The sequence below is a fragment of the Anguilla rostrata genome, chromosome 7 (assembly GCF_018555375.3).
Source record: "Anguilla rostrata isolate EN2019 chromosome 7, ASM1855537v3, whole genome shotgun sequence".
NCBI classification, from domain to species: domain Eukaryota; kingdom Metazoa; phylum Chordata; class Actinopteri; order Anguilliformes; family Anguillidae; genus Anguilla; species Anguilla rostrata.
This window is the reverse complement of record NC_057939.1, coordinates 51,407,488-51,425,483: the sequence shown is the minus strand read 5'-3', so window position 1 is coordinate 51,425,483 and position 17,996 is coordinate 51,407,488. Positions and strand designations below refer to the sequence as shown.

At 47.5% G+C, this 17,996-nt stretch overlaps 1 protein-coding gene across 4 annotated transcripts in view; it reads left to right on the top strand.

Annotated features, from left to right (window-relative positions):
• LOC135259969 (regulator of G-protein signaling 12-like) overlaps nucleotides 1–17,996 on the top strand; it is a 62,464-nt gene that overhangs the window by 42,186 nt on the left and 2,282 nt on the right. For 2 of the 4 annotated variants that reach the window (XM_064344967.1, XM_064344966.1), the window contains exons 9-17: nucleotides 878–1,028; nucleotides 1,395–1,492; nucleotides 1,775–1,966; nucleotides 2,418–2,491; nucleotides 2,678–2,804; nucleotides 3,328–3,424; nucleotides 5,543–5,610; nucleotides 6,251–6,392; nucleotides 6,688–7,308. In XM_064344967.1, the coding sequence (XP_064201037.1) occupies nucleotides 878–1,028; nucleotides 1,395–1,492; nucleotides 1,775–1,966; nucleotides 2,418–2,491; nucleotides 2,678–2,804; nucleotides 3,328–3,424; nucleotides 5,543–5,610; nucleotides 6,251–6,392; nucleotides 6,688–7,308 (1,570 nt within the window). Of the gene's footprint in view, nucleotides 1–877; nucleotides 1,029–1,394; nucleotides 1,493–1,774; nucleotides 1,967–2,417; nucleotides 2,492–2,677; nucleotides 2,805–3,327; nucleotides 3,425–5,542; nucleotides 5,611–6,250; nucleotides 6,393–6,687; nucleotides 7,309–17,996 lie in introns of those variants that run through there. The other 2 variants (XM_064344968.1, XM_064344969.1) reach the window with 2 other exon arrangements.

The following is a 17,996-nucleotide window of genomic DNA, read 5'->3' as shown; positions in this document are numbered from 1 at the left end:
ACGTTAAATTAGTCAAACATGCAGCTTTGCAACTGTGGTTTGCTCTTAAGAGCCTTGTTTTGTTGGTGGATATCTTGATATCCAAAATGAGGAGGAAGTATGGATCGCTTGTGTAGATGGGGCTGCTTGGAAAGGAACTGTGCTTGCTTCCAGGTTAGTTGACAGTGAGTATAAGTTGGCCCATAACTTTTTTTTTCAGTTTTTCCTGCTTGATCAATCATTCATTCCTCTGTGTTAGTCTGCAGGTGATCCATAACCAGCCGTTGCCTTACCCTAGCCACAGACCCCCACTGTAACTTAAGCCTCTCTATTGCTTACGCTTAACTGAATCCTTTCATCGCAGTTCCTCAGTATGAGAGCTGTGCGGGACGATGATTTGCAGCTAGCTGTAAATCTTTCGCGCAGCAGAGGGGGCAGGGTTTTCGGCAGTGCCCCGTATCGCCCCGGGGGGCGCGAGGTCTCGGGACGTGTGACGTTCCTGCCATTGTCGGCGGGCCGTTTGAAGTGGACTCGGGTGTCCGTGCCTCGTATTACAGCACGTTGTTACGGGCGTCTGGTCCCAGGAACACTCGTGTGTTCCAAACGATTGCGTGACTCTCTTAACGTCCTGAATTTCCCAGCATGCTTCTCCAGGCTGTCAGTCTGAGAGAACGCTAGCTCACCGCCAGCTATAAATACCGCCTGCAGAACCAGATAAAAATTTCACACCTGCTGTGTGCTGAATGTGATATCGTGACATATGAGTTTTGCGTAATCACTACATTTTTTTTTTGGGTTCTGTAAAGTGAGAACCGTTTTCTATTTTTAAAAGTTTTCAAGAAGTTTTTCGAAAAGCTTCAGGCAGCAGTTGATGTGCCGCCATTTTGTGCCGTGACAGGACGGCAAGAAGGCCAAGCCCGGAAGATCGCTGAACGAGGACTACAGGGACGAGCACGTCGATAAGAAAAAAGGGATCTTCTTCTCCTGGTCGAGGAACAGGAGTTTTGGGAAGGGGCCAAAGAAGAGAGACTTCGGAGATTTCAATTATGGTGAGGAAATGGGGAACGGTGTTCTAGCACGGTGGTGGACTAAACTCAACAAGACAGTTCATTGGCCCCAACCAACAGTTTTTGTGTCCATTGGATGATATTTCAGATCTTTACCAAAGTTTTTGAAGACTACCAGCTTTACAGTAGCTGGTGTATAGGCGTTCTGGGTTTGTGATTTTTCTAACTTTTCCCATTGAAATAGCTAAAATTATCCTTTTGGGTATAATAAATATGCACTCTTATTTTCTTGTTTTATAAGGAATTGTTTGAATGATTTTTTTCAGAATGAATTTGGTTGAAGCTGTGTTATAGATGTCGAGGCGATTGGTGAAATGCAGTTTTTGGGGGGGGGGCTGTCTTTGGCAGATTTCTCAGACAGGAACGGCAGGAGAGAATCGCAGGGCTCCCTGTCCTCGGGGGCGAGTGTGGAACTGGGGGTGTCCGGTTCGGGGGGGAAAAACGAGGTGAGTGTACGCAGGACAGACCGGGACACCGGAGCACCAAATGCCTGGGGGGATGCTGGTGGTAAAACCCTCACATTTCGGGGAGGTTGAAAAGGATTCTTCGTTCCTTTTGTTTCTCACCTCAAAAGACTCCTGTGTCTCTTTTTCCCCAGCTCTGTGGGGAAGCTAGCTCGTTACCCTGTGGGGTGTGTGTTGGGGTGGGGAGTGGTGGGGGGGGGTTTGAATGGTCGGGGGAGGGCTCTGGACTTCGCGGTCACCGTGTTCCGTTGATCCCCGGCGCAGGGTGACCCCCGAAACGCCCCGTCGGAGCGGGACAAGGCCCAGAGGCACTGCAACATCAACCTGCCGGACGGGTCCTGCTGCCCGGTGCCCATCAGGCCCGGCGTCTCCATCCGGGAGGTGCTGCTGGGGCTCTGCCAGAAGCTCTGCATCAACCTGGCCGCCGTCGACCTCTTCCTGGTCGGGGGGGAGAAGGTACGGGCCCCCGCTCCCCCTCTGGGGCGCTGCGTAGTCACTCCCATATCGAAAACTCTCCCGAACATCACGTCAGGAAGATTTGTTTTTTTTGCGATGAAAGAGAGCTTGTTGCAGCTGTTGCTTAAAAATGGCTAATGTCTCCTGAGGTGCTTGCAGGATGTTAAGTCATTTATTTTTTAAAGGATGCTTCAAGGCTGAGTTCAGCTCCATTTCGTTTCAGTCAATCCAGGAAATTCAGTGAAATACAGCTCATGAAGTGAAAAATGTCTATGATGCTAGTTCATGAGTTAACTTTCAGTTCATTGAATAAATCAAAACTCTTTGAAGTATTTCCATCTTAAGCACCATTTACTTGACATGAAATGTTGTTTTTGCCTGAAGTTTCAGATGAATTTTTTATAAATTTCTATTTATTATAATTTTATTTATTTTTATTTTTTTTCGAAAGCCCCTTGTTCTGGACCAGGACTGCATCACCCTCAGTTCTCGGGACTTGAGATTAGAAAAGCGCACGTTGTTCAGGTATTTCTGTTTGCTTTTCATAAACACCTCGCCGCTCTCTATATTGGTTTTGAATGTCAACACTGTCTCTTTGTGCGATACCATCGCCAGATACGCTCTCGCTGAGAGCCGGTGAAAGAAAGGGCGTGTTGTCCTTTTCTCCATGAGTCAGCGTTTTTTATTTATTTTTATCTCCCGCGATTTCAGGCTGGACCTTGTACCCATCAATCGATCCGTCGGACTGAAAGCCAAACCCACCAAACCGGTCACGGAGGTTCTGCGGCCGGTGGTTGCTAAGTACGGCCTGCAGCTCAGCCACCTGGTTGCCAAAATCGTGAGTTCCTCGCTGCGGGTGTTGTGTAATCCGGTTGGAAGTTGCGTTACACAGAGCGCAGTCCCACCCTTATTTGGAAAGTGGGACGGCACCAGAGGGAGAGCGAGGGGGAGGCTTCGTGGAGTCTTGAAGGGAACGTTGGGCTCACACAGTTTGGCTGTCGGAAAGCTACTCGGTCTTAAATTCCGCGGGTGATTCACACTGACCCACCCCTTTAAGGAACGGATGAAAGAGGGTCATGGTGAGGAATGACTACCCACCTGAAATACTCTCATCTCAGGGCCGGCTTCTACCCCTGTCCACATTTCCAAGGATCATTCATTTATTTATTTTTTAATCTTGTGGTTTGTTTCTTGTTCTTTTTTTATACCGCACATACCGCTAATGGTCTTGAAGTTTGATACGAACTTCCTCCTGTAAGAGCGGCCTGTTTTTTTTCAGGCGACCGTGGTGTATGCAGTGTTTTTGAAATAGCCGGTGTCATTTGTTACCTGAGATTTCCTTATTTTTCCTTTTTTCTCAGAGCGGTGAGACAGAGCCCCTGGACTTGGGCTTGCCCATATCCAGTCTGGATGGATTACGAGTCATACTGGATGTTGCAGATCACACATCTGGAAAAGGTGAGACCATATCCCCCCCCACCACACACCCAGCTATTACGCAAATAAGCAATACATAGTGCGACCTCCTGGAATTATTTGTGATAGTATTTCCATGCTGTTACTGCACGTCATTAATTAGTAAGAATCCCATCACACGTCTGGCATAACACTTCCCCTGTGTGTGGCTTTTTAAGAGTATTTTGCCAGTATAGAGACATAGATACATATTCATAAAGCATCTTAGACCTGGACCCATATTCAAAAAGCATCTTTGACCTGGACCCATATTCAAAAAGCATCTTGGACCTTGGACCCACATTCATAAAGAATCTTTGACCTAGACCCATAGTCATAAAGCATCTTAGACATTAACCCATATTCATAAAGAATCTCAGAGCTCTAATCCAGGATCAGTTTGGCCGTTTATCTTATTACAGATGAGATTAGGATCTGGGCAGGGGAAGCCTAAGCCTCCCGCTAAGAAGCATGTTATAAATATACGCTGTGATATTAAAGTTGCATCCGTCATTGTGGTGTAGCACTAGAAGGATCCCCCCCCCCTTCCCGGTCAGTGAATAGAGGGTAACCCAGCAACCGGCGACACGTGTCAGAGCTGTGAAGGGATGTGGGTGGGGACGGGGGCGGGGTCAGTGGCTGGGAGGAGTTTTTTTACGCTCGCTCTGAGACAGGCTGTGAATTAGCTGTCAGTAATGAGATCACAGCGGAATTAAGTGGGACCTCAATCCATCAGCACTGATGGGAAGAGCAGAAGACAGGCTGTAATGAAAAAGTGCCACTCTGGAGTCTCAGTGAAGATTTTAGAGAGATCTAAAGACTTCCTGGAGATCTACCATCCTGTAGGTTTTCAGTCTAACCCTAACAAAGCACAGCTCATTCAACAGCTAGAGCAGGGCTGCCCAGCCCTGTTCCTGCAGATCTACCATCCTGTAGGTTTTCACTCCAACCCTAACAAAGCACAGCTCATTCAACAGCTAGAGACCTCCTTAGAGCTGCTAATTAGTAGAATCAGGTGTGCCAAATTAGGGTTGAAATGAAAACCTACAAGTTGGTGGACGCCCAGGAACATAACCACAGAGTTTTGCAACTTCCACGTGGCGCATTGACACGATGGGATCACCACCGCATTGGGTTTCAGCCAGCCAATGGAAGCTCTTCCCACTCTTCCCAGTTCATTTTCGCTCCCTTTTTAATGCTCCTCGAACCCCGGGATTCCAAGCCTCGGAGTCCGTATCCTGGTTACCGCATTGGCGGCCGGGGAGCTTGGAACCGAGGGTCGTTTTACCTTTATAGTAATTAGTCCTCCAGGCCTGTTATTTGTTTCGGGTGATTAGCCAACATGCAAATTAGGCGAATGATTCATGTCCATTAGCAGCGAGCTAATTCCCTTGGTCTTAATTGCGTTTTTTTTGTGTGGTAGAGTTCTTTCCCGTTGTGCTAATTCCCTTTGGTCTTAACTGCTTTTTTTTGTCCTGGAGTTATTTCTCCTCTCATGTCACATAAGGGAATTTGGGTGATAAAAACCGAGTTCCGTTTGGGAAAAACCTATTTAACAGTTTTAGAGACGGCACTTTTTATCAGAGATAAAAAGCCTCCCTGTTATAACATATCTCACAGACTCTAAAGAGTAACAGGGGCAAGCAGACAAGCTCTATTAAAAAAAATAATAAAAAATAGAGCATTTTCAGGAGCGTCTGAACAGCAGAATCTGCACAGATTTTATGTAATGAGTGACCCTTTGTCATTTCGATGGGAACAGGGAATAAATGCGTCCAGATGGGCAGATGGCCAGTGGCTGTACCACTCTGTGTTAAAATGCTGTGGTACATCTTAGACAAGAACAAAAATTATACTGCACTGGAATTAGCTGCAAACATTTATTCAGTAAATTCATTGTTTGATTGTCCATTAATATTAAATGAACAACCAAAAAATTGAAACTGTAAAAAGAAATTTCACTTGTATATATATTATTTTCCGGCTGTCAAAGAATCTTGTTACGCTATCAGTAATTTACACTTTCTCTTGTTAAGATTTCATATTTTTTATGTTTTTTAATGTTTTTTTTATATCCTTTGACTTGTTGTGTGTTTGTGTCTTGTTTTTTCCCCCCTAAAGAGAAGCAGAAGCTGGTTTCATCAAAGAGCCACGCCCCGCCTCTGAACTCCCGGAGCTACTCCACAACAGTAAGGCCTCCTCTGAGGGTTTCTCACGCGTTTGTTTGTTTTTATTTACGCGCTCCTGCGGCTCGATGAGTGCAGGGGAGCTCGGGGGGGGTTTTTTCGCCTGCTCTGGTTTTTGGCTTCCCGTCTCTCCGGTAACCGGGGGTTTGCGCGCCTCTTTGCTGCTTGGTAACACCTCTGTGGACGTCCCGTGAGTGCCGTGCTGAGCGGACTCCGGCCTGCCTCGCTGTGGCTGACTTAACCCACTGTCCTCTCTGGCTCCTGGCCCCGCCCCCTCCTCATGACCAAGGCCCCTCCCCTTCCCCCGCCCCCTGCCCCTCCCCCTCCCCATCCTGTTCTATATTATGCTCTCTTTGGTAGGTGAGAGTCTAGTGTCACCATGGATGATTTTTAGTTTTACTTTAGTAAAAAAAAATAAACGAACTCACTAGATGTGTGGGAGCTTGGTTGGAAAGCATCGCAGGAGGTTGAACGGCCTCGGTTCTTCGGGCTCTTTTTGGGCCTTGCTGGGCTCCGAATCCCAGGATCAAGCAGAGGGCCTCCTCGCGCTCCCAGTCGTTTCAGCCCCGAAACCCCGAGGGAGGAACCCCACACCCCACACCCCCTCCCCTTAACCCGGTGCATTCTCATTGTCGCGCTCCAGGGGGAGGAGAAGCCCTGCTCTGCCAAATCGCGGGGGGAGCACGGCAGGCCCCCGAGGGAGACGCGCCTCCTCAGAAAAGAAGAATCAGTTGATAAAGTGGAAAAGAGAAAACAGAAAAAGATTAATATAGACGAAGCCGAAGGTAAAGCCTCCTTTATTTTAGAGTAGACACACGTAGACCTTACGCTTTGCTCTCTGACCTACTAACCTTTCCGCATCCTGTGTATGCGCTGCAGATTTGCCCTTAAATACTAATTTACTGGCACTAATAGTCTGTTTTTAATGCGTCCTCTGTAGCCGTCCTCATGTTTAACAAATTAATACCCGTTTGCATGCTCTTGGCTTGACTCACTATTTCTCCCGAAGCTCCGTTTGTGTGCGAAAGTCATTTTGGGCTGTCCTCCCCCCGTACCCCGCCCCCCCCCCCCTCCCCGCAGAGTTCTTCGACCTCATATCCAAAGCTCAGAGCAACCGAGCTAACGACCAGAGGGGCCTGCTGAACAAGAAGGACCTGGTCCTGCCGGACTTCCTGCGCGTGGGGCCCGACCCGGCCTGCTCCACCCCCAACTCCCGCCAGCCGGGCCCGGGGCGGAGGAGGGGGGGGCGGGAGAACGGGGAGGCGCAGCGGAGCGCCCTGAAGGCCAGCCACCACTCCCAAAGCCTGGACTCCTCCCTGGACTGCGGGGGGCCCCCCGGCGGCCAGCCGACGGGCCGCCGACGGCAGGCGCTCATGCCCCCCGGCGGTGGCGGCGGCGGCCGCAGGCCACACCCTCTGGACCACGCCCCCTTCTCCACCACCCTCTCTCCCATCCCCCACGCCCCGCCGGAGAAGACGCGCCCCGACGGGAAGGGCGTTGCCGCGCCGACGGTGGAGGACGACAACGCGGCCGACTTGACTCTGGTGGGCGAGGGCGACATCAGCAGCCCCAACAGCACGCTGCTGCCCCCCACCCCGATCGCGCCCTCGCTGCAGGGCAGCCTGCCCGAAGCCGACTTCACCCCCCCGCCGCCCTGTCGGGACGCGGACCAAAGCTCGCCGGACCCCCGGTCCCGCTCAGGTACTGCCAGACTGAGGTAGCGTCTCTGTGTGTCCCCTGCCTGCACTGCCCTGGACTGCTGTCGCCAGGAGACCCACTCCAACCTCCTCTCCTCTAGCCCCCGATTTACCCACAATGCACTTTATATTGTACAGAGGACCTCGTCAGTCTTTCTCGCTCGCTTCACTAAAGTCGACTGACTTCACTGCCGTCTTGATAGGCATCATGTCTAAAGCCCACAGCTGAATTCCCTTCAGCTGTAAAAGAGCCTTTTTAACTTTAGTGCTGCCAAAACTATTCTTGCCAAGTTAAATGTTAGACATGTCTGTCATTTCAACTATTAAAAAATAATACCGCGAACACTAGCGAGGCTGTGTTCTACTGAAGCAGTGAGGTCTGTCTTCTGTGTTTAAAAAAAAACAAAAGAAAGAAAAAAAAGGCGTTGCCAAACTTAACTGTTTATCGCGAGTGTCCGCAGCCAGGGGCCGTCCTCTGGGTGAGGGTCCTTAGCGCGTAACACTGTGATATGCAGAATTATACGCAGCAGGAGGAGGGCGTGATTGATCTGTGGTGTGCAGGCTGGACCCTGCGCTTTCTCTGTGTATGCCCGTGTGCACAGTGAAGGTTGCTGAAAAAAGATTTTCCTCAAAACCGGGTTTGGCTGAGAGCCATTTGGCTTTGCTTTCAACTCATTTGACGCACGTGGCCTGCTTTCAGTGACCACACTTTCAGCAGCGATTGACCCAGCCGATTTCACCTTGCGGTCAAATATAAATAATGTAGCCTCTCTAAAGGAATCAATTACCATGTACACATTCTGACATAAGGTGACCTTAAGAGGTTAAATTGTCTCTCAATAGACATCGAAAGTGTCTAATTAAGAACAGTTATGGCTAGTTACAGGGGTAACTAGTTACAGGGGTATTCTGGGGTTGCATTGCGGTTGAAATGGATACCACCGTACACAGAGGCGGCCCTGCGTCCAGCTTGCACACCATGGCGATAGACCCTGCACAGGAAGTACGTCTCTTAGCCTCTTCCCCTGAGGTTCAACAACGTGGACCTCAAGCCCAGAGGCTTTCAGTCTGTGCTTCGTGCAGGCGTGTAACTTGTGCCTTTTGGGAAAAAAAGAGTTTACACTATTGTTCTACATACCTCTACTTTGTGTCTTCTCAACTGAAAAAAAACAGTTTGCGTTTTCCTTGTTCCCATCTCTCAATGAAGTGCAATTCAACAATACCCATAGCGAGGTCTTAATTTGGGTAACACACTCACCCGATGTGGTGTTTTGTCATGTTTACGTGTTCATAATGTTAAATGTGTGATATATATTTGAATGAAAACCATTTGTCCTTTGTGCTTTTCTTTATTGCTTATTAGCAATGGTAAAAGTATGTAAGTAGGCCTGTGTAGAAGCTCTTTTAAAACCACATTGTTGTTGAATTGCAACTCATTTCCTTCCTTGATCATTCTTGTCCTTTGTAGATGTCCTTTGTAGAAAATAATGCTGATTCATTCTGTATCTGTGTTCGATTAGACCTAATAAATGTTAGAACCCCAAAATTTACCAAGTCTGTCTTTATATATGTTTGTGATCCTAAAACGACTGGCATTTCTTTTACTCCTCGCCTATCATTTCCGTTCCTCGGGCTGGTCATGTGATGCTGTGATGTCACAGTTGGCCGGACTCTCTCCGCGGTCACCACAGACGGGAGTTGCAGCAGCACCGTTTGCTAATGAGGCTAATGAGGCTAATGACTGGGCCCTTTCTCACTCACAGCATCAATGGCGGCCGGATTACATGATGTCATCATCCATTGTTTCCTTTCAGTCCTCCCTGCCCTTTTCCTCCTGGGTCGCTCTCGATGTGTCCTCCGTCCTCAAACCTTCGAGTCGCCTCTTTTCATAAGTCCTCCCTTTCTATAAAAAATCATTTTTAACCTCACAAGACACGTTTACCGTTACGTCAATGGAATATACTGCAATATATAATGTAAATGTGGAATTGAAAATACATATTTAAAAAGGCCATGTTTATCACAGCAGTGCATTTTAAAATACATTTATACCAGTATTACAGTATCTGAAATCAATAATAATTAACATATAAATATGTTGGCCCATACTTTGTGAAGTATTGCAGCATCTTGATACATCGTAATTCCCTTTATTTTCAGTATATTCCGTTTTCGTGAAGGTCCCACTCAGCCACTGTTCCTGGCTGAGACTTCAGGCCGGTTCATACGGTCCAGCGCATGGTTAAACGGGCGCGATGTCGACCGCGCGCGCGCGCGGTGCGAAGCGATGGCGTGCTCGTTTGGGAGGCATAAGCGGTTCCGGTCGGTTGGAACCGCTAATCTCTCCTCCGTTCGTCGTCTCCTCTGATTGGCTCTCTTTGGCGCTTTGTTCCAGCACATTAGCCACGCATGGAAGGCCCCAGAAAGAATGCCTGCTTATGAGCTCTGTGTAGAGCTCTTCGTTTTTTCCAACTGAAAAAACAAAAACAAAAAAAGACCTCTGGAAGTTATAAACAGTGAGTGTCTCCTAATTTCCGTTAGCTTCACATTCCTTAAAATGAATTCATATTCCTACATTGGTAAAATGCATTCCCAAATGTATTACTCAGATGCATTACTGGTTTGGTCTGGTGCTGTCATCTTTTTTTGGGGTGTCACCATTAACCTGAATTTTGGCTTGGAAAGCAGAGACCTTCAGGACTCCCTGTCCTCAGAAGGTTTTCAGAAAATCCAAAAACATAAAAAATGAAATGTAGCTTTGGTCGATGTATTTGTGTTTTTATGACTAGCTTTTCTATGAGCAGGAATTTCCTGGTGACTGGAACACTCTCTCTGGGCGTTGCTTTGTGTGCATGGCCTTAAAAGGGCCCCGATTAGCCGCTCGCTTGCCATTGGCAGGGTTGGGGTTCAATTTTGGACTTTGGGGTACGTCACTGCGCTGAGAACTAGTGCTTTAGCTGGGTTTCCCACCGGAGGCCCCCAGTGCTTCTGTGTGAGGTGTTCCTGTTGAAGAAAGCTCCACCGTCCCGAGCTGCTACTGAGTCAGTGTACTTCCCGTGTTACGCAAGGCAGCCTCCTGCTCTGTCATTGTGTAAATGTGTAGGCAGTATTGTCAGATGGGACTAAGCCTCGGTTGGTAAAATAGAAAAGAGAGTGTTAGGATGCAGCGGGTGGTCACCAGCCTAAGTTACGTCTTTGTTTTGGCAGTGTACGGTCTGTGCTTTAATCTGGTATCTCTAACGAAGCAGCCTGGCCTTTTTTTTTTTTTTTCAGTTGCGTGAAATAACGTGCTGCCTCTGGATTAGGCACGGTCAGCTGATCCAGTTCCAAGTTTCCGATGTTGGAAGGGCCTCATGACGGTGGTGTGTTATCTTCGAAGGTTACTTTCTGTACCTGAAGCTTCTGTCTGTTCTTCAGGCTAGAACTATGCCGAAAATGAAGGGGCTACTTTGTGAAGCCGAGCCTGAGGACCATGCAGATGTTTCTTTCTGACGCATTTCTTGTTTGTCATATGACTTCCTTTGCCAAAGATGTGACTGGAATCTTTTATGTTTTTTTTTTTGCTGCCTTAAAATAGTGCAGTAGGTGCTTGCATGCTTACAGACGCCCTGGCTAACACGGTGAATCTCTTCTAGAATCTTCAGTCTGGAGAGAAGGCTTTCTCTCATGACACAAGATAGGAGGAACTTTGATTTTGGCAGACTGTTATCCCGGACGAGATCATTTCACACCGTCTCCAGGCTGCTCATGTGAGGGGGAAAAGGCAATAAAAAAAATGTATAAAAATAACTGCAACCGTCTCAGTTTGCAAGGCATTATGGGAGAGAGAGAAAAAAAACCCACCGGCCTTTTCTTTGGAAGCCGTTTTGTCAATAGTCATTTACTGGGGAGATGTATGCAAGCAGAATACATAAGAAGAATCAAGAGTGTGTAACTTATCCTGGATGTCAGACTGGGTTCGGGCTCCTGGGCTGCCATGGAAACAGCTCACCTATGACAGCCGGCTCCCGTGGGCGATGGCGGCTGATAGTTTTGGGGTTTTGCGCTCGCCGCTCAACGGACACCCCCTCGCATGAGTGACGCAGTTGATTTTTTTTATTTTGAAAGACCGTACTTAGTCGAATTTCAGCGAAACCTTGCCTTGCTCCATCGGCTTTGCTCGCGGCTTAATCTTCCTTTTTCTTTCGCCCGGTCTTTCCAGAGTTAATTTAAGATGGAATTCACGGGTTCTTATCTCCGAGGAGAGAGGTTGTTTTCCAGGAGCTCTGTGCCCGGCGATGTAAAAGATGTGCTCCCTGATAATTGACCCTTTTTAGCGATCTGACATGCGGGTTTGGCGGCAGAATACTGATGAGGTCGGTCTGAGCTCTCTGCGGCGTGGAGGCACGGTAATGATATTCATGGAAACCGCACGGCGCGTCTGTGGGAAGGTAGCGCCGCGGCTCGGAATAAGACGCGGGTCGTTCTTCTCGTCCGCGTCCACGTTCGATCCGGCTCGTTTAGAGCACGCATTTGATTGAGCTCAGCCGTCCGACGTTTCGAAACACCCCCCCCCCCCCCCCATCCCCCATCCCCCCAGGGCTTTTGATTAGACGGTATGCTGTCCGTTTCAAACGCCGAATCTGGGGGAGGAAGTGCAGGGAATCGCAGGCAACCTACAGGTTGCCCTTTGGGAAACGAGCGCCTGACGTTTCTACTACCTTGCAGAGCGAAGACCCTGAAATACGGACACGCAATGCCCTCACTGAGGGCCACCATCATCATTTGCACATTTTATTGGAGCAGATTTGATTCTTTTTATTTAACATTGACCTGTTGTCCTGTCACATTTAAAATGCCCATTTTGGTGGGTGGGTGTTTTTTCCCCCCACGATATCCCCTTAAGGCCCTTGCTGTGAATGACTGTCCTTTACAGAAGTTAATCAACATGCTTGTAAAATCAATATAGTTTTACTGCCTTCTGGGGAAGGCAGAACAGTTTTGTGGATTAATCAAACTTGCTAACAAGACTGCCACCTGATGGTCAGATTGTACTTGTTGCATATTTGCAGTCGTGAGACTCGCAGAGGGATTTGACTTTTTTTTCTGCAGGGGCGGTCGTATTAGATCTGTAACGGCAGTCTATCGGGATGGTTTTCTGTAATTTAGTGTCTCTGTACCTTCCCGTATTTTATCTACATGTTGTTCATGGCTTAGGATTGATCTAGTTGTCTCTGTGTAAGTCGCTCTGGTGGCTCAGCTAATACCTATGTAATGTAATGCTAATGATGCTCATGAGCTAGTCAACAACATCAGTGTAAAATACATTCGTCTTTTCACTGCGGCTTTCACTCAACGGCAGTAGTAAATTACACGGTAGTTTAGTGTTTGGCAGGCACGATATAAAGGAGTTGTGCTTCTGTTTTTTCCCACTATCCTGAGGAATGATTATGCTCTGAATATCAATGCGAGCTGGACTGTGCCTTTGATGTTGTAGCTAATCCAGGGGCCCACCAGGGGGCAGTAGCTACATTACAATTGTGCCGACTGGAAAGGATTAGAGTGTCTGAAATGCTCGTGAACTGAAACTGCCACCCCGTAGTCTTCCGCTGTGATGTAGCAGATTAGCACTGGATCAAGTTGAGCAATCACCTTTCTGTTTATCATCGTATGCTGCACAATGTCCAGAGAAAATAAATGTGTGCAGTGCGCACTGTGAGGCAGAATGTGTTTTTAATATGGTAATTTTTCTATTGAGACAAAAGCCAAAAGGAACTAGTGCATTACTAACTGGTATTACCGGTGTACTTGTTTTTCAAAAAGCTGAATATATCAAAGGAAATAACTATATATAATATATCACAGGAAATGAAGCTGCACAGCAGTCACAAGACTTCACTCCCTCCCTTTCTCTCTCTCTTTGTCTCTCGCTCTCTCTCTCTTTTGGACCAGAACACACCAAAGAGTCGATTATTAACGAGGAGATTTTATACTCCCCTAACTCAGGTTTTCTTTTGTGTCCCTGTTCATAATTGAAAATGAATGATTTGCCAGGAGATAAGGGAACTGAAGGCCCCCTCCCCCCTTTTCCACCGGCTCTACGATATCGATCTTGAAGTGATTCATTATTAAATCTGGCTGTGTAGTCTGTGGTGCAAATATAAATACTGCAGGATGAATTCCCTCCTTGAGAGAATTGTCATTTTTCTTTCTCATGTCAAACACTGTAGACACTTATGATCATTAAAAATGTCATGCGGAGATAAAAAATGTGCCGGCTAATTAAAAAATACTGGCCGGGACGCCAAAGCTCCGTGTGTGGTGCTGAGATCACGCTACCTGTCTCGTTAATCTGTTCTGTTTCTGGGGTCTGGAGAGACTTCGGGTGGTCTTTGATGAGAAGACCGCGAGTTCTAGCGCTGATTTGGGTCCAGACGGGCTCTGCGGACCGGATTATTCCGGTGGTTTCCTGTACGAGGAAGACGATTTCCCCTCTTCTGTCGTTTTCATGGACGGTTAACCTCGGTGTTCCAGGCGACGATCCAGTCCGCGTGCACTCACTGCTGATAATTTCACGTCTGCCTGATTGACGTGTAATTAGGGCGCCGCCTGCACCTCGGTCCCGTTAACGACGAGATAAGAACCGCGGTGTTCGCTGCACCTGCGCTCGCAGAAATGATCGGGGATCGGGTATGCTTTGTCATTTGTTTCTCGGTGCATTGTTACGTGGATACGCGGACCGCAAAGCACCATTTAATGACTGTGGGAAATAGGAGCCAGAGGCTGGCATAATTGTTGTCAAAGACTCCTAACCAGCTCTGGCTGAGGTCGGTCTCAGAGATCAGCCAGTGTCCATTAATGATTACCCTGTAGCTCGGAGCTAATAAGCCTCAGTCCTGCGAATCAGTCCTTTGTACAGAGTAAACGTTCAAGCTGTGCCCCCACAGGCCTGTGTGACCCATAGGAAAATTAATGCATTAATAGAAAAACATATGTCATATGGCGCGAAAAATTAGTTTTTATACCCAATTCTAACCATTAAACTGTAATAAACACTGGTCGACTATTGTGACTTGTTTCTCCAGGTAAGGGCAGGGTGGGCGTGTTTCCTGCGCTCATTAATATTCATATCTGTATGACACGCCATAAGTAAACCATTCTTCATCTCTAGGTTAGAGCTGGTTGTCCCGTGCAGTGACGTTATACTACCAGACAACACAAAAGAAAGCAACGTAAAGCTATGGCTTACCTTTGTGTAATTAAACATGTAGATCATTGAATGTGTAATAACATTGTAATACTGAGGTATTGTACACTAACATGAAACAGCAGCCTCAAACTCCAGACATTACACCCAAATAACAAAAGGCTTTGATTCCACATATATAAACTTGAATCTATTTAAGGCCTACTTACCGATCCATCACATTCTTTTCTTTTTTTTTTTTGCAAGAATCATTTACAAACATTTCTGGGGCATTTGTGAATGCAATAAAAAAAAAAGTAATAAAGCAACACATCAACAAAGAACTCACAGGTTTCAGTTTCCTGGACCTTTAAGGTTGCCTCCACAGTTAGGGTTAGGGTTAGGAATCTAGAACTCTGGAATCCTTCCCTGGATCACACAATAAATATACATTTTAATGTAAAAAAGAGAAAATAATAATAATAATAATAATGACGAAGTAGTGGCTGCATGAGCACTGCTGGTTGAATGGAGTGAGTGAGGGGGTGTTTGAGGCCCGATAGGGTTCCCTTGTGTGCAGGGAGCAGTGATTCAGCACTTCAGCTGTGACTCCATGTTTGCGTGCGCCGCGTCTCAATGACGCATCCTCTCGAGCCTGACCCCTGTAAACATGACTGCAGGGAAAGAGAGGAGCGAGAGAGAGAGAGGGTGAGAGAGCAGAGAGAGAGAGAGAGACTGGAGATTGAGAAATGGTAGGGGGTCCGGGGAGGAGGTTTCGGAGGGAGGGGGGTGTGATTGATGGGTTCGCTCGTCTTCTCCCCCTCCTGGGCCAGATGTGATAGAGCTGGCGCAGTGAGTGCTGGAAGCAGCTGGAGGATTGGGGGAGGGTGGGGGGGGGCGTGGGGGGGCGGTGGTGGCGGGAGTGGTGAGGGATGGGGGGGGGGGGGGGCTGGTTGATGGCTCGTGGTCCCGCTCTTCTGAATGTGAGCTCCTGATTGGGGTGCCGGTACTGCAGGATATCGATTTCATACATGCTGCGAACATCACACGTGGGGGCTCGCTGCTCCGTCCGAGTGTAAACAAAGGGATTCTGGGTAATAATGGTCCTCTGAATCAGGATTTGGGCGAAGGTACAAGCAGCAGTGATCGATTACATTACACAATAATGGTTCAAACAGTGACAGAAATGAAAAAAAAAACAGAAATGGAAAAAAACAAACACTCGGGTTTGTAGGCAGGCCTCTTTCACTTCTTTATTTTTCAAGTATGTTTAAAAAACAGCTTTAGAAGTGCTGGGTTTTGTTCTGTGATTGCCATCAAACAATGTAATAATGCCCTATTTCAGGTGAAAGCCCCTGATTGCAGCCCCAGTGATGTACAATTCACATTAGCCTTCCAAACAGAACAGTAGGAAAATGGCTTCTGTGCCTCAGAAAACACCACTGAAGGAAATATGAATATAAGATGATATGGCTGAATTTTTCTCTGGGGAAAACTTGTCAAAGGCCTTATTAAGCAACCATGACAAGTTGCTGAATACGATGCCCAGCACTGCAACAGACATTTCAGTCAGGTGCTTTCATCAGTGCTGCCTGGCTTTGCATCGCCAGCTAAAACAGATCGCAGAGAACACTGGCCAAATAGTGGTGTAAAATATGCAGCGTATACATTTAGATAACGCACATGAATGCATTTGAAAGAAAAAAATGGAAATTTACAGCGAAAGTCTCTTCCCCTCTCCTTCATCTCTCCCTCCCCCCCCTCTGTCCATCTCTGTTTCTTCCAACACCCTCTCTCTCCCCCTTCCCTCTGTCTATCTCTCTCCCCACCCTCTCTCTCTCCCTCTCTTTCTCCCCTCTCTCAATTTCTTTTTCCCCGGCACCCTCTCTGTCTCTCTCCCCCACCCTCTCTCTTCCTCTCTATCTCTCTTCCCCCACCATCTCTCTCTTCCTCTATCTATCTCCCCACCTTCTCTCTCTTCCTCTCTATCTCTCTTCCCCACCCTCTCCCTTTTCCCCTCTCTCAATTTCTCTCTCCCTCCACCCCCCCCCCCATGATGCTTTGCTGTGAGCGGAGCGCTGCTGCCTCCCAGACTCCTCCCCCCCATGCTCCGCTCCCATCCACCCCTGAAAATCAGCCGGCGAATCAGCCGTGTGTCGCAAGCCGTGAGCTCACCTCAGCTCGGCTCGGCTCAGCGCACGCAGGCCCGACCGCCGCCCCATAACACACCCACACAGGCCCGCGCCCTCCCGACGCCACGTCATGCAGCGTCACGGCAACGCCACGCCCCGCCCCGCCTCGCCGCGCCGCGCCCACGCAGGGCTGCGCATTCCTCTCCGCCGCCACGCCCAGCGGGACGCGGCGGCCTCCTTGATCCTGACACGCGTTCACACGCTCGGCCCCGGTCTCCGGCGCACAGCACGGGGAGACGTGGGAAAAAATAAAAACACACGCTAAAACGCTTACTCACACAACGCCCCACGCCCACACCGCCGCAGAGGTCTGAGAAGCGCTACTGATCGCGGGCGATTCAGGACGCAGATAACGGGAGAATGGCGGCACGATGTGTGTGGTCACACTGCTGTGAATTACGCCTTTTTGTCTTATGCTATCTGAATGTAACCCTTTAACGGACAGTGCACCATACTTATATGCTATATGCAGATCGTTGGAACTCTACTCTTAGTTTTAACCGACAACTCAAAATAAATATTTTTCTGATGTGCCCGTTAAAGATCAAATTACAAACCACAAAAAGTTTTATTTGATATACTTTCAGTGTTATTTAAAGACTAAAAGGGCATAACATTTATTTGTTATTACTCATTTTACAGTAAAAAAAAGAAACTGATAAACATCCTTTCAGGTTTTATTTGACATTAGACCCCGTGAAAGATACCTGTGTGTGTCATCAGTAAGGAATGTGCTCTCTGGAACCCAGCCAGGCACAGGTACATACCAGTCAGCTGTGATGTCATCTAGAACACTCCCTTTGGTTCAGGTAGAATTGCATTATAACAGTCTGTCAGGTAGCTTTTACCAAATGCCTGCTCTAACAGTCCCTTGAGATTTTTCTTCAGACTTGGTATTAATGTGAATCTACAAAGTCCTGCATGTTTTTCCATAACTGAATCTTAAGTAGAGTGAAAAGCAGGTCAGCGCTTTCTCCTGTAGTAGGTCATTGTTTATAAATGACCTCAGCGAATACTGTCACTACTGAAGTGCCCTGTTTATAGCCTAAATTCATTTAATTAGATTTCAATGAAAGTGGAAAATATAAATACAAGTGGTTAATTAAATTTAATTTCAAAGGCATCTGACGTCATCTTTCATATTGGTAATGCATGGCAGTGTTAATGCAGAATCAGAACCCAGTTGTGTGAATAAAATTTTTGAAAAACTGAACACTTCCTCAGATGTATTGCTCTGTATTGAACTGGTCTGAATGATCCTGCTGCTCTTATTCGCTCTCACTCAGTTTAAGAGTGTGATATGAGCACTGTAGTGGCAGAACCTTGACCACGGTA